This window comes from Aotus nancymaae, unplaced genomic scaffold, assembly GCF_030222135.1.
Source record: "Aotus nancymaae isolate 86718 unplaced genomic scaffold, 86718_ANA_hifiasm-v0.15.2.pri h1tg000011l, whole genome shotgun sequence".
NCBI lineage: Eukaryota > Metazoa > Chordata > Mammalia > Primates > Aotidae > Aotus > Aotus nancymaae.
Genome location: NW_026988422.1, coordinates 77,007,354 through 77,028,640, shown reverse-complemented (window position 1 = coordinate 77,028,640; position 21,287 = coordinate 77,007,354). Strand labels below are relative to the sequence as shown.

General features: G+C 53.2%; 1 protein-coding gene across 1 annotated transcript in view; it reads left to right on the top strand.

Moving 5' to 3' along the window:
• Positions 1 to 11,225, top strand: part of PRIMA1 (proline rich membrane anchor 1) — a 67,614-nt gene extending 56,389 nt beyond the window's left edge. The window contains exon 4 of the mRNA XM_021675725.2: positions 8,012 to 11,225. Within this exon, the coding sequence (XP_021531400.2) occupies positions 8,012 to 8,114 (103 nt within the window). The 3' untranslated portion in view covers positions 8,115 to 11,225. The remainder of the gene's footprint in view (positions 1 to 8,011) is intronic.
• The last annotated feature ends 10,062 nt before the right edge of the window (positions 11,226 to 21,287 follow it).

Sequence of the window (21,287 nt, the reverse complement as noted above, 5' to 3'; positions counted from 1 at the left end):
GCTCTGGTCTTCAGCTGATCTGCAGAATCAGGGCCAAAGGAGGGGCGTGGGGAAGAAAAGGTAGGCCACTCCCTGAGGCCAGCAGTGAGGACCAGGAATCAGGACAACAGTGGAACCTCTTTATCCACCCTCGACTCACCACAAACTTCCAGGAGCAAAAAATGCACCTCGAATGCATCTTGGTGCATTCTGCTCGCCTTATGACTGGGTTATCTCATGGGCCAAAGCCTCTTGGCCAGTTGGGGTCTCAATGCGGTTCCCATCTGTCACCTCTCCCTGCTGTTCATATACGTACCTGTAGCAACACTCCCTCCTCCCCACTGTCCCAAACCCAACCCCACCCAGAATCACCACACCTGGTTGTGCTGTGAGTCGGGTCAAAGTTATTGTACTCCTGAGCGTTGATGCGTGGCTGTGGCTGCTCAGAGACCATCCTGCGTCCTTTGGAACCTGGGCTGGATGCAGGGAGCTGGCTCCTGTGCTTTGTCCAGAATCAAGACCATCTTCTGACTCCTCGGCCAGTGTACCTTCCCCTGGGCCTTGCTGCCACTTTCCAAGCTGTCTGGGGCTTGGCTCCTTCCCTGAGCAACATACAGGTTTCTTTGGAGTCTCAGAAGCTGCAGTAGCCTCACCAACACACCCACATCCACCATCCAGGAAGAGATCAGGCCTGCAAGGGGCAGGGGCACGAGGTGTCCTGACCTGCCCTGGGCTGAGATGCTTCTTTGGGCTTATTTGTCCCCCCATAGAAACTGATCTTCCGTGATGGGTGATAAAATCCCATGCTGCCATGCGAGGCAGGAGGCAGAGATGAGCCTGCTTCATCTGCCGGCATCCTTGGTGTGGGGGGCGTGGAGCCCAGGCCTGCATACACTGTGGACGGTCATGGACAGAAGGCTCTGCAGATTGAGGGTGTGCCCAGGGCCAGCTGACAGGAGACCCAGACGGATCCCTGCTTCTTGGGGTCTTTTTCTTTTGTCACCAAGAAATTCATGCCTCTCTGGACCCGTCTCTCCAGACACCCTGGGTCAAGGTCATCGGGCAGGGTGAAGGTGGACGGGTACCCCATTTAAGAAGTCCTCAAGTGACACCCACTGCAGTCAGGATAAGAGCCAGACACCTTGCCCGGGCCAGCTGCACCCTGCAGGGACTGGCTCCCGCCCCACCGCTCCTGCTGGGCCCTTCTCACCCCCTGGACCTCGCTAACCTGTCAGCCTAGCAGGCCTCCTGCTCTTCTCTCCCTCGACACCTAGTCCTTTGCCGTCTTAGTTCGTCTCCTAATTTGCCGCAATCTGTTCATTTGTGTACTGCTGGTCAGATGACTCCCAGCCTGGTGCCAGGTCGAGGCCAGCATCCCGGGGCCATAGAGTCTGTTTTGTGCACTCAAATGAACTGAACCCACAGGACCCTGGAGGTGGAGCTACCTGTGGACAAATCCTGCCTGAGAAGAGAGGTGCCCTGTGCCTGAGGTTGGGGAGCCCGAGGGCGGGGATGGGCCGCTTCTTGGGGACAGATACCCCCTCAGCCTCCTTATTTGCTTCAGGAGCCCTGAAGCAGTGCCGGGCATCCCTATGGTGACCAGGCTGGGCTGGGCTGGCTCAGGACAGCAGAGCAGCGTAGGTTGCAGGGGAGTCCTGGTGGAGAATGGCTGCGCAGGAGCTCAGGCAAGTCTGTCCTGGAAACCCGGCCTCTAGGAAGAACAGACGGCTCTGCGTATTCCCGTTACCAGTGAAGGCCTTTTGTGACAGCAAGACAAGGCGAAGGGAGGTTTCGTGACCTGGGGCTGGTGTCCAAGGGCATGACCACGTGTGTCTACCTGTGCCCCCCTGTTCTGTAGAGGACCCCCACCAGACCTCAGCTGAAGGCCCCTCTACCCAGAGGTGTTTCCCAGCCCCCTCGTCCCTAGTCTAGAGGTGGGTGGCAGGGAGGCATTGTCTTGAAATTTCAGGGAGGCGGGTGCCCAGACCCCTAGCGAGATGGACACCGTCTGGGCCACTTCTGCCCACTGAATCCCCAGCAGGAATCTCACCCCCAGCACCCTCCTGGCATGTTGGAGGCTTGGAGAACAGTCACCACAGCCTGAGCTAGCTTGGAGGCGCCCAGTCCAGGGCTCTCTGCGTGACCCTGCAGTCCTTTCTTCAGCATCCAGGCTGGGAAGGGCTCTGCCCTAGAACAAATCCCAGAGCGGTGCTCAAGGGGAGAGAGTCACACCTGTGAGAAGGCCCTCCCTTGGCCGAGCCCTCTCTGCTCCCCTCGGCTCCGGCTCCCACGGGAGGATGTAAGCATGAGAAACGCACAGGCGCCAGTGCCGCAGCTCAGCAGAGGCGGCTAACCAGGCGATCCGGGGGATGGTGCGGGCAGTGGGTCCCGCTGGCTATGAGGACGCTCGTCAGCTGCAGGCCTGTCTCCCACTGCCTGGGCGATGGAGGCTGGACATGGGGCTGCTGCTTCTCATGGTGACACCCTCGAGGCTCAGAAAGGCATTTTTTCAGCTTCTTAACCCAGGTTTGGGGAAGTCCGAGGTCTACAGAGGAGTCTCATCATGGAACTCCGAGTGTGTGTGTATATGAGTGTGGGGATGTATGTATATAGGTATGTGTATTCATATGTATGAGTGTATTCACGTGCACGTGTGTGTGTAGGTATGTGTGTATGTGTATATTCTATGTGTGTGTTTAGGTATGTGTGTATGTGTATATTGTATGTGTGTGTGTTGAGGTGTATGTGTATATTGTATGTGTGTGTATATTGTGTGTGTGTGTTTAGGGGTGTGTGTGTATTATATGTGTGTGTATTATGTGTGTGTGTATTGTATGTGTGTGTGTTTAGGTGTGTGTGTATTGCATGTGTGTTTTAGGTACGTGTGTGTGTATTGCATGTGTGTGTGTTTAGGTGTGTGTGTGTATTGAATGTGTGTGTGTGTTGTATGTGTGTGTATTGCATGTGTGTGTGTTTATGTGTGTGTGTATTGTATGTGTGTGTGTTTAGCTGTGTGTGTATTGCATGTGTGTGTGTTTAGGTGTGTGTGTGTATTGAATGTGTGTGTTTAGGTATGTGTGTGTGTATATTGTATGTGTGTGTGTTTAGGTATGTGTGTGTATATTGTATGTGTGTGTTTAGGTGTGTGTGTATTGCATGTGTGTGTGTTTATGTGTGTGTGTATTGTATGTGTGTGTGTTTAGGTGTGTGTGTATTGCATGTGTGTGTGTATTGCATGTGTGTGTGTTTAGGTGTGTGTGTATTGAATGTGTATGTTGTATGTGTGTGTATTGCATGTGTGTGTGTTTAGGTGTGTGTGTGTTGTATGTGTGTGTGTGGATTCGTGCCTATGTACGTGTATGTGAGTATGTGCCTGTGTATGTTGCGCAGGTTCATGTGTATGGGTGTTGGGGGGGGTCTCGGGGGTGGGCGCTCAGGGCGATGAATGCGTTCCTAAGAGGTGAGTCCAGGACCTTTAACTTTCGCTTCTCCCAGGGGTGGGTGCATGAGACGGGAAGAGAGTTTCCCTTCTCAGGTCCCCAGAGCTCTTCTTTGCCTCCCTCTTCTCTATCCCCACAGAGCAGCAGGCTGAGGGGGAGGCTGTCACATCATGGTCAACAGGGCCCAAGAGGGGTACCTGGGTCCTCGGCCTCCTTGCCCAGGCCAGAGATGCTGGTGGAGGCAGGTTTCTGCAGGGCGCCTCGTGGCTGCTGGCCTGTGTGGGTGAAGCTGTCCGCACAGCACTCTGAGCAGGGAATGGGGGGGGCCTGCTGCCTTTTAAGCCCAGGGCGGGGGACAAGAAGTCTGAAGGTGGCAGAGCCCACCCTTCTACAGGCAGGAATCCTGGGTGCCACCAAGGAAAGTCTCACTAACCTCTCTCTTGGTTTCTAGGAACCATGCCATTTAGGGAGCCCTCTGTGGCCATCTCTGCCTGGACCAGGGTGAAAATGCCTCTTCTTGGTTTAGCGAGACCAGCCTCAGCTGACTCACAGAGGTGCAGAGCCGGGCTGGGTCCTAGCAGCTCTCTAGCATTTCCGGAGCCCCACAGGGCACGTGTTAGGTAGGAAGTCTGCAGACTGGAGAACCTTGGCTACTCCAGCCAGTGGGGGCAGCTCCCTGCTGACACCTTTTCCCCAGCAGTACTGAGAGCTAACAAACATTTATGGAGCACTTACGGTATTCCAGACGCTTGTCTAAGCGCTTGACATGGACTAATGCATTAAATCCTCCCAAAAAGCCTATGAAATGGACACCACGACTGTGCTCGTTTCATAGACGAGAAACTGAGGCATAGAGAGGTTATGTAGCTTGCCTAAGGTCACATGGCCAGAAAGTGGCAAAGTGGGGGTTACCGAGCCTTGACGTCCGCCTCTTAGCACTTCCGCAGCGTCACCCTGAAGTGCCCTGCTTGGTGGGACGGTGGAGCTGGGGGGCGCAGACGTTCTGGATGTTCTGGTTTAGGGAACATCCAGCTTCCATGGGGTTCCAGTGAATCCCAGAAAGGCTTTGCAAGCAGCAGTCCAGGGGGCAGAGTGGTTGGGCACTCAGCTCTGGTGGCAGGAGGGGAGCAGATCGTGTCCAATTCTCAGGAGAGCCCTTAGCTGCCACCATCTCCCATCACTGTGCGCAGGCTCCCGAATGCTCCTGTCTGGGAGCTGTCCCCGCCACAGGTGCCTTCTTTGCCAGGAAGAGCCCCTGCCAAGCCCCCTGCCTACTTTCCTGTCTGGGAAACTGGCTGAGCAGCTGAGAAGGCCCTGGGCCCCCTCCTCGCCCTGCCTTCCCGGTCCTCCTGCCAGCCTTGCATCCTGCTCTGCTCTTCTGAGCCACCTCTTCCCCAGGGCCTGCGAGTTCACAGGAGTCTCACAGGATGCCTTTAGAGCTCTCTCCTTGCCTCCTGCCCATAGAAATCCTGCCGACCTCCTCTTACCCTAAAAAGGGTAGAAAGCTTGAGCCCTCCAGCTCAGTGATTTCTAAGGGAGCTCCACGCCACCTTCTTCATTTCTTCATTATCTGCCCTAGAAGGCCCTTAAGTCATGTCTCTCATGATCTGGACCTGTTGCAATTGTTTGCATTTTAGCCTAAGCCCAACATTTAATATGCGTGAAGGAGAAATGCAGTGTGGGCTTGTGTCCAGACTCTTTTTTGCCTGTTAATATTTTCTGAAATCCTGATGCTGATATCCTTTCTTCCCCTTGTATTCATGATACATTTATCCCACTTGATCCATCAGCGGCCTCACTGGGGGAGCACAGTATCTCACTGTCCAGACCATGCGGATTTCATGGAGTTGGAAGTCACATCAGAGCTGCTTAAGGCTCCCTGGAAAGGGGTGGTGGATCAGGAAGGAGGATGAAGGGGACAGAGGGAGCAAAAGGCCCGGGGCAGCATGTGGCTTCAGAGTCCATCATTTCCCATGGACCCTGACATAAGCAAGGCAGCGCAGCTGAGCCCTGTGCACAGAGAGGCTCCAGAGAGTATCTGTTAGTGTCTGCATAAATGGGGTTCTCAGATTCATATGTGGGATATGCTGAATTAAGGCAAAAGGAGACAGACTTCTTGGAGGACTCTGCAGAACTTGGGGCATCTCTAAGAGGAGGGTGGAGGGAGGCTTTCCCAAGTTGATGAGATCCCAGAGCTCATAGGGGAATGCCTGCTGGGAATGCTGAGTAAATGGGAAGATGTTGGCATTTTGGGAGGCCAAGATGGGAGAATCACTTGAGGCCAGGAGTTCAAGATCAGCCTGGGCAACATAGCGAGACCCTGTCTCTACAAAAAATGTAAAAGTTACCCAAGCTTGGTGGCACACACCTGTAGTCCCAGCTACTTAGGAGGCTAAAGCTGAAGGATCGCTTGAGCTCAGGAGTTCGAGGTTGCAGTGAGCTGTGATGATGCCACTGTACTCCAGCCTGGGCAACACAGCAAGACCCCATCTCCAAAGTAAATCATAGTAATAATAATGGGAAGATTGATGTGGGGCCAAGTCAGTGTTAGTGGGTGGTCCAGGCCCCGCTGCAAACCAGATGAGCGTCCTTGGGCAAATCAAGCCCTCCCTAAGCCTCAGTTTCCCCATGAAATGAATCTCTTACTCCAGGCCTAGCTTCTTCAGGTGACCGCTGAGAGAAGGGACAGGGAAATCTCTGTGACTGAGAGTGCTTTGCACAAAGCATGACACACTGTGGGAGGAATCGTGGGTTTGCCTCTCGCATTCCTGGAAGACGCCACAGAGGCTGGGCTTGACCACCTGCAGTGAGTGCACCTGGGTTGCTTCGCAGGTGTTTTGAGTGACTTCTGCTGCAGGAGAAAAGGGAACAGTTTATTCACAGACTGAGCTCAGTGTGTGGTCTCTGAGTAGGCCTGATCATTCTTCCCATGAACTGCTAATGATCCCCTCACAGACCTTGCCTCCCCTGAACTAATTCAGTCAGGGCTTTATCCTGGAGATAGTGACCTGGTCACCAGGCACCAGCCCTCCTGACTGTGGCTCTGGGGACATTTGAAAAGGCAGAAGCAATCAACTCCTGGGCCTACGACAATGACCATAAATCTCCAACCTAGACAGCTCCCGGCAAGGGCCAATCCAGGTTCATCCCTGGCACCCCTGGGGACCCTGGAGGAGGCTGGGCTACAGCCCCATGGGAATGAGATAGAAGAATTGTGGCATGGAATTGGGCTACAGAGAGCATGCGGCTTAGACCAGGAGGGAACACTCAGGCTGGGGGCCAGCGCCCTCCTGAACAACTCAAGGGAGGGAGGAAGTGAGACTTGAGCCAGGCCCAAAAGTACACCGTGATTTCAGAGCCCTGGCCGGTGAGCAAGAGCCTTCTCAGAGCCTCCCTCCCAGCCTTCCTGACCCCTTTTACGCATAGGAGAAACAGACTTTTGGGGTTAAGGGGCCTCTGGAATGAGCTTCAAATGGCTCGATTTGAAGTGTTCAAGAACTGCTGGTGGTTCTTGATTTAGTGTAGACATTCACCACCATCATCACTAACACCATTGCCCTTTCTGTCACTGTCATTGCACCCCTTCATCATTACCACTATCACCGCCACCATTGCCATCTTCACCACCACCAATACCACCTCACCGTCATAACCACTGTCACCTCCACTAATATGACCTTCGCTACCATATTACCATCACCACCACCATTACCCTAACCATCACTGTCATTGTCACCTCCATCACCATTGCTGCTGTCACCGTCCCCACTGCCATCACCACCAATACCACCTCACCATCATAACCACTGTCACCTCCACTAATATGACCTTCACTACCATCATTACCACCATCACCACCATTAGCCTAACCATCACTATCATTACCACCTCCACATTACTGCTATCACCACCACCACTGACATCTCCACCACCCATACCACCTCCGCCGCCATCGTAACCATGATCACTGTCACCACCACCATTATGACCTTCACCACCATCACCAGTATCACCGCCGCCACCACCATTACCCTCCCCATCACTGTCATCACCATTATCAGCGTCATCACCGCTGTCACCACCACCGTCACCACCAGCATCACCACTAGCACCATCTGCTTCGTCACATTTTGCATTTGCCTTTGCTCACACTGAGGAAGATTCCAAATCTCAACCACTAGCACTGCTCTTCTGTTAACTCTCTATACCCTGGAATATTCATCTCTGTCTGCCTGCTCATGATCAAGAGGTCAGTCAAAGCCTGACCGTGCTAGACTGAATGTACTTCTTGTTTGTCCAGACTCATACCTGTTGTCCCTGCTTCTTCGTTAACATCTGCCCTCTTTCCCTCTCACTGTGCCCCGGCTTTGATGACACCTGAGTTAAGACCACGTCCAGCTTCTGATTAACCCCACAAGGACTAGCAGCCCAAGGATGCTAACGGAGAACAGAGTCGTGGGCTTCCTTCTGACGCTCTCACGGAGCAGGGATGCTAGCTGGAGGTTACACCCCACCATCGCTGATAACTAATGGTGTCCCTGCCTCCCCTTCCCTTGCCTGCCCTGCCCGCCCCACCCCCCCGCAACTTCCAGGAAACCACTGAGAAAAGATGAAAATGGCACCAGCATTGCTGAGTATCCCATGAGCTCTTCCCAGAGCAGCAAAGGAGTGGACGTGAACAACGCAGTGGTGTGAGTCTGCAGGTCCTGCACCCGCCGGCCAGAGGGACACCTTGGTGGCACTAGTGGACATGGGAAAGCAGGTGGACATGAGCTAACCTGAGCTTGTCCAGAACTTCATTGCCTCACAGGCCCCGAGCCTCCCAAAGGAGAAACCATTCTCTTCCCAGGCTTGCTGCCGGTCAGCCTGTGGGCCCAGGCAGCTCGGACACCAGGCCGAGCCTGGCTCACGCTGCGCGCAGCACCTGGGCAGTGTCCCCACCCCAGGCCCTCCACCTCCTCCTCCCTGTCTGGTGTCTGGTTTGTTGACTGTCCCCAGCTGCTGTCTACAGCACGCGCACTGGTGAAGCCCGGGGATCTGTGTTTCTGCTGCGGCAGGGAGGTGTCCCCCTTTAGCCAAAAGAAAGATGGTCCGGGGCCCACTCCCTGCCGGAAACCTCTCCTCCTCCCAGGAAGCCTGCCTGCTCCTCTGTCCACATTCTCAACAGAAGCCATCGGCACAGCCAGGAGACAGGCCTCCCCTTTCAAAGGTGCTTCCCACACATCTGTTCATCGCCCCATCTGCAATTGTCAATCTTCAGGGCCTGCCTTCTCCCTCTTGTCCCCACTGACACCCCACACCCTCGGCTCCTGACTGCCTGCCATGGAGGGCTGTGAGCCCAGCCTGCAAAATCCCCTCCTGAGCAGACAGAAGAGCTCGTTTACACTCGGGGGCAGTGTCTGGCCTTCCGGGGGCAAAACAACTTACTGAACCCTAGGTCCAGGGCCACTGGGCAAGGGCAGAGGCCACTGCACCTGTCCTCACACTCATTCCCACTCTTGACCCCATAGGAACCCATGCATCGATGTGAGCCAGGCCCTGCCTTAGTCAGCAGAGGCTACTACTTGTGCCAAATCCACTGTGGGCATGCTGTGCCAGGCTGATGCTGGCCAGGCGCTGGATGTCCCCACAGTCCCCTGAGGCCTGACTGTTGTACTCAGGCTCTCTGCCAGAGTCCTTCATCCTCTTCCCATTTTACCCTCCCCCAGCCCCAGTCACCAAGAAGGAGGTGTTGTTCCAATGTCTTCCTGTCAGTGTCTGTTTCCAGTGCTATAGGAGCGCTGAGCCCTCTGGCGTGGTTGGAGCGCCCAGGGATGAAATAGGACGGGAGGTGAGGGACCCTCCAGGCTGGTAACCCCTGCCCAGTTGGCCTGTCTCCCAAGTGGCTGCCTTCCCTGTGGGCCCCATCAGGAAGCCCACGAAGACAGGGTGATTTTGCATCTTCTGGAAATGAGTGGGACACTCCTGGTCCCGTGGTTCTCCCCACCGCCCCTGCATATGTGCTCAGAAGGAACCCAACGCATTGAATGGTTCCACTGTCGAGCCCTGCAGGAGCAGGTCTGCATCCTGAACTGCCAGTGTACTCCTCTGGTAGGTGTTTAAGCTACAGATGAGACTTTGAAGTCCAGGGAAGACAGACACACGTGAAAACCGGCTCTCATTTGGGCCAAACCTTAAATTGTCCATTGTCCCAGAGTCCTAGTGCCCACGGAGCTGTCTGTGTGTCATCGTCCTGCCTGGGTCAGCAAGTGCAGGCTGAGGACAGGCCCAGGGCAGACCCTCACATATAGAGTTTTTCTTCCATCCTCATGTCCTTCTATTTGAGGACTTGTTTTGGGTTTGGATTTGCATTTTGCTGTTCCTGGACACCTGGGCATCAGCATAGTGCCACCCCCCACCCCCTATCTGGCCAGTACTTCACAGTGCTCTTGCGGTACAGAGCCAGGTGACAGGCCAGAGGATGTGGGCCAACAGTGGGTCAAATGGGGCAACCTGGCAGACCCCACCCAGGGCATTCTCCCCCACTGCCTGCAGTCTCCTGGTGCCTGCCGAACCCCCCAAGCTGTGCCCTAAGCAGACACCTGGGCAGGACCCTAATTCTAAGCACACACCACCCTGTGCTGCATCCATGAGAAAGTGCCCATGCCTTGGGCTGTTCAGAAGCTCAGGAGTGATCAGAGGGCACCTTGTGCCAGAGGGGAGGTTCCTGGCTAAGGGATCATGAAGTGCTGGGCAGCCTGCGGGGGCTGGGCACAGCCCAGCTTTGCACACCCTTACCTGGTCCCACTATCCCCAACCTTGGCTTAAACCTCGGAGGCCTGGATTTTGCAGTTAGCCTAATCTTCCAGCCCCTGGTGAGTCTCCCTGGCGAGAAATCAGCTGAGCCATGACACGCTTTGGGGCCTGTATCCTCTTCCCTGAGCCACGGACACACCCAGGGCTCTGGTTTGCCCGTAAATTCCCTCTCAGTTGAGCTTGTAAAATCCCTTCTCACCCCAGTTAGCAAACACCAAGGGAAGAACCTAGTTTTTTTTGAAAAGATTCACTTAATACCCACCCCCACCCCCCTACCAAGTCCAAGACCGGCCATTCAAAACGTAAGTCTCGTGGCACAGCGAGGGAGACCCAATAGATTTTGAGCTTACGAGACTTAAGCATACTTAAAACCATGCCGGCCTAGTATTTGAGCTTAGAACTTGTATTTAAAATGAGTCTGCAGTTTCTAGACACATACCGATTCTCAGGCTAGTCCCAGCGCTGAGGTCAAGAGCGAGGTGCCCTTCCCTTCTCATTTTCTCCCAGCCGTCTGGCAGTTGAGCCCAACTTTGGAACTCAGATCACAGGATCTCCCAGAGGTTTCAGGTGTTCCTAAGCAGTTTCTCAAGGAAGTTTTGGAAGAAAGACTAATAGGTGTAAAAATATAAACATATTATATATAGCTATATATATTTAAAGAGACCTCTACATATATATAAATATAACTACTGTACTCTGCATCTGTACAAAGTATGAGTTAAATGCCCAGGTAGTGTGAGGTACATAATGCATGAATGTGAATATCCTGAAATCTGCCTTCTTAGCAACGGGCCGCGTGTACAGGGGAGGACTGTTGCTCCTGGGAGTTCTCTCAATGGGCAGATGTCCAAGGTGATGCCGTCTTATCCACCAATGAGCCATTAAGGTTGGTTTCCTGCTGAGACTTTTGTACCAGAAGCAAGACCGGCAGCCCCGGGGGGGAGTCCATATGCCACTGATGAGGAAGAAAGCGCCATGACTTTTTTATTTTCAATAAAACATAGACATGTCTGTCAGTTGTCATTTGTGGGGTGGGGGAAGGAGAAGGTGGGCCTGAGGGATGGGGGGATCCTTCACAAGGGTCCTGCTATACCCCAAGGCTGGGCTGGGAACCTCGCGTGGGGTGTTTCTGTATGTGTTATCCCAACGACCCAAGATCGGTACTTATGGGGATTTCAAAGGCCAGTGCTGTCCCTCATCCTGCCACCCACCGCCTCGACCCTTGACCTAATTGAGAATAGAGCGACCAACCTTCCCAGTGTGCCTGGGACTGAGAGATTTTCCCAGGACTTTCAGGGCTAAACCCAGGAACATCTGGGGAAAATGGGACAAGACAGTCACCTTAAGTTGACAATGCTCACAGGGAGCAGGAATCAGCCGGCCACACCAGCAGGGTGACGGTTGCCAGGGTCAGCCTCCTGTATGTCCACCCCATGTGAAGACCTCAGCACCCATGCGCTGCTCTGCAGAGCCCCCTTACCTGCCCAGGTGCACGGAGAATGGAGGCCCGCCCTGCACCTCACGCAGAGGGGCCCAAAAGGCACAGGGACCCCCAGGCTCACCCTCCCCCACCCCCTTTGTTTTCCTCAAGCAAGCCTCAGGGAAGCAGCCATGGGGAAGAGCTTCCCATCTGACGGGTGGGGAGAGATGTAGGAAGAGAGAGGAAAGTTGCCCTCCAGCATCCTCGTCCTCATCTTTGCAGTGAGGAGACAGGTCAGAGATGGAGCACCACGGCCAAGGTCAAGCACATATCAGGAAACAGGGATGGATGAGGCTGGGGGTTGAACCCAGCCTGGTGCCTCCAAGGCCCGGCCACTGGGCACAAGTGAGGGGCCCCAACCTAGACTCTCTCCGCTATTGGGGTGCTGCTGGGCCCCACGACCCCTGCCTGGGTTCCCTGGGGCTTCAGAGTTAGCTCAGTGAGAGATACTAAGAGCCCGGTATGCCCAGAGCTGGTGGGCAGGTATATTCCCCAACCCAGCCCGCAGCCCAGGGGGCAGCAGCTCAGTGCAGGAACTCAGTGAAGGGCCTGTGTCCCAAGCCTCAGGGACGTGCAAGGAATGTGGAAGTTATTAAAGGCTCTCCTATAATAAACACCCTTGCACCTGGGATTCTGTGAGCTGCTGTTTGCCTGCCTACAGTAGACACGTAGTAGAAGACGGCCATCGTTACAATAACCGTTACTGTTGTCCTTAATGAAGCAGCCTGTGTGATAGTGAGGGCTCCTCTGTCCACCGGCCCCCTCCTGAAGCTGCCTGGGAGCTGATGAGGGTTCCATGGGGCATCTCAGGCCTCACACCCAATCCTGCGCACCCCGGCCCAGGCATCCTCAGTAGCAAGCCCGGAGGCCAGCGGGGGTTGCAGCAGGGACTGGCAGGTCTGTGTGCTGAGCTCTGTCTGCTTGTGTAGGGGCCTGGGAATGGGGACCCAGGGCCAGCCTGACAGAGGAAGGTGGCGATCGGCTGAGCATACAGGCACCAGGAGCCATCAGCACAGAGCTGCAGCGTCACAGCCTTCCTGGGGGCCAGCCCAGTCTCTCCACCTCCCATCTCTGGGGACTTTGGCCACTGCTGCCACCTCCTATGACCAACACAACAAACTGTGCTCTGGCCACCTGACAGCCCCATGTCCTGCTCTGGGGTCCTGCTGCTGCCAGTGAGGAGGGAGATGCAGCAGGCCCCGGCAGGGTGGCACAATGACTGTCTTGGTTGCATGGGAGTGAGTGGTGGCAGGAAGGCTCTTCCTCTTCCTCCTGCCTTCCCTGCACACGGCACTATGGTGTGACATTGCCGAAGACGGTCCTGTGAGCCTGAGTGAGCTACTGTGCTGGCTCTGGGTGTCAGTTGGCTGGGTGATGTGGCTGTGTTGTGGCCTCACCTTTGGGCAGATTCACTCACATCACCAGGCTCATAACAGACCCCGCTGAGTCACCCACTTCCTGTTCCTCCACCATCCTCCCACTTAGGAAGTAGCTGACCAGTCATGTGACACATGGAGGACGCCCTGTCTCCATGCCTGGCACAAGTGGTATCCACAGCCTTCGCTCCAGGCACCCGTGGCTGCCTGTGTCTGGAGATCCAGCTCCGTGAGGCCCCTCCTTGCGGGGGCAGGTGGAGCAGCGCTCCCAGCCCGTCCTCCCCTCCTCTCCCGGCTCTCCTCTGGGGCTCCTTCTGCTCTCCGTCATATGTTCATCCAGTCAGTCATTCCCCAAACCCTTAAGAGGCTCTGCTACCTGCCAGGCGCCACACTGAACACAAGGTTCAGCTTCCCCCACCGGAGGCCCTAACTGGAAATCTGAGGTCCCCGGCTCCTTGAACCTGGTGAGTCCCACCTGGGCTCTCCAATCTGCTCTCCAACCCACCTCCACTCACCCAGCCCCTCCCCATACCACCCCCACTTCCACTCCCTCTCTCCACCTGCCTCAGGCTTCTCCTCATGCCATGCAACCACTGCCTGCCCAGCTGAGCCACTCAAGCCCACCCTGCTGGCTGCTATGGCCCCACCTTTAGTCTGGCTGCCCTGGGCCCCCAGGCTTCCCCACTCCTCACTGCTCACCCCACCTACACCCACCATCCAGCAAACGACACTCACTGCCAGCCTCATGTTCCCACACCCTCCCCTTGGCTGGGCTTCGCTGTCGGCCCAGCTCGCCTCTCCCTCCAGTTTCTGCCTGGCCACTGCTCATCTGCTATACAGGTCCCCCTCAGAGGCAGCCTCCCCGAGGAACACACGTGGAACATAAACCCGCACATGCACAGAGCCAGAGGAATGCCACGCAGAGCTCCCACTCTGCCCTCTCTGGCGGTTGTTTCCAGTCGGTGATCCTCCACTACCTGAGGCTGGCAGCTCCAGACAGCTGCTGCTCACTCATATCCTAGTGTCAACTGCGGACCTGTGCTGTGTCTTAGGGATTCAAAGGGAAATAAGGCCCCTGCCCTCCAGGGGTAGGTTAGTGGTGGCATCGGGCCCACAATGTGCACAGCGACGATGACACCACTGTGGAGATAAAGGGACACTCAGGGCCAGCTTCCCAGGGCTTCATACACTTTATCTCTTTAACAGTCCCCACAAGCCTAGGAAGCAGGAAGATCTCCCCCATTTTACAGATGAATAAACGGAGGTTAAGTGGCTTACCAAGGGGCAAAAAAAGCAGTTAAGGCATAGAGCGTCAATTCAGATCTAGCTCTGGCTACAAGTTTGTTCCAGGTTCTTCCAACCCAGACAGGTCCTTGGATTTTAAACAACAGTGCATTCCAGCTAGATTTATAGCCAAGTATCTCCCCTGCCACGGGAATCACACAGGAGCTGCAATTAGGGCTCATGGGTCTAACAAAATCACTTCCTAAGTGACTTCTGCAAGGCTCTTTCCCTCTCAAAGCCTGGGATTTCTCATCTGTGAAGTTGGGGGAGACAGATCAGGTGGCTCTTTTCCTGATTGCCACCTGCGGCTGTCTTTGGGCACGTCTCACCATTCTCTATTCTATCGCTTGAGTTTTTCAGTACAGCACTTCTCACCGGCTAAGAACAGTTACTGATCTATGGAACTGCCTTTCTCCTCTAATTACAATTTAAGATGCTGGGAGCAGGGACCCTATTCATCATCAAATATCCAGCCCTCCGAAGACCCAAACATGCTGGGCATGGGAAATATCTGTTAATTAACAGTGGGTTACAAATTTTACACAGTACACACAGGCATAAAGGAAAAAAATAGCATTTTATTTCATGTAACTGTCCAGAGTCCCCGCCTTGTTGGGTGTGAGGGGGGAGAGGAATAAAAACCTTGAATGTGCAAATTGGTGGCATTGCGGCCTCTTCTGGTATGACTAGTGTCTTTCGGGTGACTCTACGTCTTGTGGATAGACCCTTAGTCTTTAAGGCGTCTTCCTGGGCCTGCTCCCTGTAAGAAGCACCTGTGGGTACCCATGAGCAGACGTACCCATGAGCACCTGGGCTCAGTCCACATGGCATCTTCTGGGTTCTCACTGGTCTTTGCTGCAGAGGGGTTGGCCTGGGCTGCTTCCTGGACAGGTGACTGTGGGGCTGTGCCTGGGCCTTTCTAGGAGAAGGGTGACCGGCAGCCCCCACCATTCCAGCTGCAGGTGTCCAGGCTGCCACCTCTGCACATATTCCTGTAGTCTCAGTTCCTGGTCACCCATGGGGACTTCTGAGCTCTGTGCACTCACCTGGTTCAGGGAGGGCTGTGGATGCTTCTCTTTGAGGTTTATGTGCCACCATCTTCCAGGGCGGGCTCCCTGGGGCTTTTTCAACTGGGCATCTCTACAACATCCTTATCCCTAAGAGAGAAGGTGAAGACACAGCCACCTGGGCTCCCAGCACCCCCCGACTTTGTCTCCCTTTTTCTTTTGCTGACGATCCTTTGCGGTCCTGAAGAGATGATCTGTCCGCTTCCTCATCTTGTCTGCCACAACATTCCCTGCATCCTAACCTCCTCCCACCCCACGAAATCCATGGAACTAGACAGGGGCACGTGGTTTCCTAGAGAAGAATAAAGAACATATCCATTTATTATTTTCAAAATATTATCTCCATTCCAAGCCCAATCATGCGCTCACACTGTGCGAAGTCCAAATGCTGACAGACTGCGCCATATGGAGGAGGATTTCCCGGTTGCTCATTCAAACACAGAAATGTGGGGGAGCCGTGAGTCACCACACGAAGCCAGCAGCGTGGGAGCACCACGCTCAGAAGAATGGGAGCCAAATGCCCATTGCAAGCTGTGATTTCGTTTCAGCAAAACACCAGCTGTCACATGGCATTACAGTTTGAAGAATAAACGGCTGTGTGACTGCAAGGCGTCTAACAGAGCCAGGCACGTGTGGAGTACGGTGTGCCTCATCAAGGCTAGCTCCCATTCTTGTTTGGGATTCCCGCTCTGTGCCAGGTGTGTGACAGACATCATTTCCTTTACTCTTTACAGGAGAGGGGAATTATCATTTCCATTTTGCAGTTGATGAAACCGAGGCTTACTGAGCTCAAATGACCTGCCTGTGGTCAGAGAGCAAGTTAGCAAGAAAGTCCAGACTCCAACCCTGAGAACCGCCATGGCTGCAAAGCCCTGTCTGGGTTCTCCTCCACCTGCCTCCCCGACCTGAGCCCGGCATGGGAGCCCAGCTTCCGCACTGCAAGTTGGAGGCCCTGGGCACAGCCCACTATCCACAGAGCCCCCCTCACCCTGCACCCCCGCTGGGCAGAGTGATCGTCCTCACCTGGAGAGTGTTTCTGTCCTTGTTACTTGATTACTTGCTGGTTCCTTTCTTCTCCAAGTGGCCACTTCAAGGAGCGGAAATCAGGGCGTCTGCCAGGCAGCCCTAGGAAGCTCCCTTCTCCAACCACCTGCGGGGAGCCTGTCTGGGCTGCATAATTAAAAAGCCAGCTCTTTGTTCCCAAAACAGCCAAATTTGTGACTTCCACAAAGGTCCTGTGCACCCTGCAGGGAAAAGCTGGTGCCAGGAGCTCACCTTGCCCCACCCACCTGACCTCAGTTTCTCAGAGTGAGAAAACTCCAGTACAGTCGTGGGCTGGAGAGAACAGCCCTGGCCTGAAACAGGGTCAGGACTGACGGTTGGCATATGAAGGGGCAGGTGGGGGCAGAGGAGTGATGTCAGGGAAAGGAAGGGCCACATGGGGCAGAGAGCACGGCTGAGTGACGCTGGGTACATCCCACCCCACTTGGCCCATGAAATGGGAGAGCCAATCTAAAGCAGAGAGCAAAACCACAGGCCTGCAGAGCCAGACAGGTGAATGAATGAAGCACACCAGGCCGTATAAACCAGCCCAGAGGCGGCAGGATTTCTGCCCACCGCCTGGTGGGTTGTTCTTGTTTCCGAGGCTGAGGTCAGTGGCAGGAACTGAGCAAAGCGGGAGCCTGCATGCATCACTGGTGGTATCCAGCCCGAAAGAAGAAATTAGAAATTCAAGTTCAGCACAGAAAATATGCTCTGGGCCAGGGCCAGCCAGCAGGCTGTCAGTTGGTAACTTGTGATCTAAATGACTCTCGGTTACCTTGGAGGTCAGAAGTGTAACAGGGGACTCCCTATCATTTAACCATTGGTAATATGTAATAGATCAAACCTGGGCTTTGGAGGCAGAAATAGTCAGATTCAAATTTTGCTCTATCTCTTACTGAGTGATTCCTGCAACTGTTTAGTCTCTCCATGGCCTCCCTTTCCTCATTTCTAATATGGGGTTAATAATAGAAGTGTCTACCTCATACCATTGTTGCGAAGATTAACTGAGGTTACGCTATCAAAATTGCTGTATGTGACAAGTCCTCTTATGTGGTCTCTATGATTATAAGTAAGTTGGGGCACATTTCCTTACGGCTGGGTAAACTCTCAATAGGCCCCGACTCTAACAGAGTTTATTATCACATCTTTTTTTTTGAGACGGAGTCTCACTCTGTTGCCCAGGCTGGAGTGCAGTGGCAAGATCTCGGCTCACTGCAACCTCCGCCTCCTGGGTTCAAGTGATTCTTGCACCTCAGCCTCCCGAGTAGCTGGGACTATAGGCATGTGCCACCATGCCTGGCTAATTTTTGTAATTTTTGCCTAGATGGTGTTTCACCATGTTGGCCAGACTGGTCTTGAACTCATGACCTCAGGTGATCTGCTTGCCTAAGCTTCGCAAAGTGCTGGGATTACAGGCATAAGCCATCATGCCCAGCCCTACCATGACAATCTTCTACTCATAATTATTTTTTCTCCTAAAACTACTATATTAAGTGGGAAACTAAATGTGATTTAATTTGTAATCCAAACTTTTTTTTTTTTGCATGTACATGAATTCCCAAAGCAAGGGGGAAAACACCTATGTCAGATGAAGTGATAAACCGAGATGCCAATAAGATTGAGCCACCTTAAAAAACAAAACAAAACCACCTCAGATTTCTCTACCCCATGCTTCTGGCACATTTTAGCCAAAGCAGCCTAGACCCCAGTAACAGGGAGTAGAAATGAACATGTACCGAGCGAGGCCGTGCGTTGGAGGCAGACCGCCTTCAGTCCTAACGCTACTCTCTCCAGCTGCACGATCTTGGATAAGGCACTTAACCAGTGGGCCTCAGTTGCCTCACCTGCAAAGTGGGGATAATAATAAGGCTTATCTCACACAGGGGAAGGGGCTAAGGAGTAAAAATAATGTATGTAGAATGCTTCATATCTAGTAGATGCTCAATAAATGGTAGCTATGATTGTGTCTGTTGAATCCCCTTCACCTGAGGCTCACCACTCATTCCTGTCAGTGAAGGACTGGCCTGTTTTTTACTAATAACACATTAGCCATCTCCCGAAGGGTTCAAATTCCATAAAAACACGGTTTGGTGCTATTCCATTGGGTTCCAACCACTCCCTTCATCCTTCTGAAGAACGTTCCACCATTACTGTCAAAACACCCAATTTTCCCAATATACATATTTGCCAATCAGTTCTATTAAAGAAGTATAATAAAGGATCTGCATGTCCAATTAAAGCCAGAGGCCCAGCTCATGAAAGAGATGAGAGGACGCATCTTCTCTGATCCAATCCAGTCTTATTTGGCCTTTTGTAGCTTGGAAACAGAGACGAAGCTTCTGCAACCACTGGGCCTCCGATGAGACTCTTCGGGAAGCGATTTGCTGGAAACATCCCAATATCAGGCTGAATTACATGCTTGCTAAGAGATGGTACACAATGGAGACTGGATGCTCTTGGCTACTGCCGTGTTTGGGCTCTCCTGGATATTGTAGGTTTCGATTCTGCGGCACTGGCTGAAGAATAAAACCAAAGGAGCCTGCAGCTGTGAGCTGTCCGTCTGTGTGCTCTTGCAGAGGCAGCAAGTCTTCCCAGAGGTCGACAGATTCCCGCACACTTTCCCAAGTACCGTCACAGTTCTCTATCCATTTGCGTTTTCCATCACCCCAGGAAGATGGGCAGACAGCACCATTTTACAGAGAAGGAAACACAGAGGTTCGGGGAGGTTTAATAACTTGTCCAAGGTCACCCAACTTATCAGAGGCATGCCCATTGTGAAAAATCATTGGGAACAGAATCTACACATTTGGAGAGTGGGACTTATTTCACCCTTGGGAGTCTCACTATGTTTTGTTCACACACTGAAACCAGTAGGGTGCTATGCAAAAAGGAAAACTGAGTCTGTACTGTGGCCCTTCTCCAAGCCAGTGATTAGTGTGCTGGCCGAATCTGGATCAGGTAAATTCTGCTGAGATCTCTCCGCCCTCTGCTCTGCATCTGTGGCTGTCGCCTGCGGCTGATGTGTGCGGTGGCAGAAGTTCATATGGGCAGCGACTGGGGGTCAGACAGCCTGAGTTAAGTCCTGGCTCTGCCCCTTACTAGCTGCATGACCTTGGGCGAGTAGCTCTATACTTCTCCAGGCTTAAACATAAGAATCAAAGGAATAATCGGCACCTTTGAACAAGTGCTTACCATGTGCCACGTGTCGCCCTAAGCTCTTTTCTTGCATTCCTTCATCATCTCAACAACCCTCTGAGGTAAAATGTGTGTCACTGTCCTCATTTTACAGAAGAAGAAACACTAATATGGAAATCCCCGTGTCCCTGAGGTGGTAAGGAAAATATATCCACGGAAGGGCTGGCTCCAGCTCGGTGCCTTTCGGGAGCTTTTACATAGGTCAGAGGCCAGCACACTTTTTCTATAAAGGGCCAGATGATAACTATTTTAGGCTTTCTGAGCCATACAGTTTCTGTCGCAATCTGTCTACCGCTGTAGCACAAAAGCTGCCCTATACAATATGCAAATGGCAAGTGTGATTGTTTCCACTAAAACTTTGCGAAACAGGCCGTGGGCTCTACTGGACCTGTGGGCTGAGGTGTGCTGACTCCTGCCTTAGGCGAATGGCTTCTCCTCTACTTATTAGTGCCAATCTTGCTAAACTTCCATAAGTCCCTCTCTTCCTTTTGTCTTCAAAGTGCCTGAGCCCGACTCTTTGGAGGGTGGACGTAAGGTTGCCAAGAAGAGGACACTGGCGAGGGGCAGTGCAGCATAGGCTGGGGAAGCTCACTGTTTCTATCAGCCAGTGAAGTGGCAGGGTGCCAGCAGGGACAGCATTTGGGTCAGGTCGGCAGGGAAAAGGGTCCTGGTTCTCAAGAGCAAGGAGAGAGATTTGCCCGGGTGGGACCAAGACTCTAGGTCAAGGAAACAGGTCCAGACAGTCTGAAGCATTAAATGGGGGCCCAGTCAAGAGTGCCACGTTAAGGGTTCGTCTGCAGCTCAGGGAAGATGCAAATGCAAAGTTAAGGCAAAAGTCCATTCAGAGAACTGGGCAAAGAAGAGGGAGGGGGAGTAGAAGATGTGGGTAACTTCAGACCTTGTCTACTGGTAGGATGGGGCCACCAAGATCCTGGCTGCCTGGGGCAGGGTGGGCTCAGGACTAGCCAAGAGCCAGGCCTGCAGCTGAGCCCAGATGAGGATGTCAATAAAACTCCTCACAGGGAAAGCAGCCAGAGCCTCCTCCTCCTCCAGGAACCAATGCAAAAAAAGAGAACGTCACATGCAAAGTTCATGGTGCCTGTGAGGAGCTCAAGAAAGGCCTTTTGCTTAACTGAATCCATTCCATTCGATAGACATTAGTTAAACACGTACTGTGTGCCAAACCACGGGGAGACAGAGGTAGCACATATGCTCCAAGCTGTCACCGTTTACAAGTGAGAGAAATACATGCACAGCTTGACTATAAGACAAATGTTCACAGAAGCACAGCCCCACGTGACCAGGACAGAGTAGAGCTCTGACCAGGGAGAGGCCTTTCAGAAGAGTTTGTTGGTCAGATACAAAGAACAATCACTTCTGGACTCTCCACACTGAGCCTGAACGGTCCCCTGGAATTTGTATAAGATGAAGATTTGAAGATCCATCTGTCTTTCTAGAATTCTTATGAACAATTAAACATCAGAGGGCTTGTTTTCCTCTGAGAAGCACTAAGATATCAGAGCTCCCAGAAGAAAAGGGAAGCCTCTTAATTAAAAAAATTAAAGAAAAAAATGCCTTTTGCCCCCAGAGTCCTTCCTAGAGGTAGACTTCCAACAAACTGTGTATT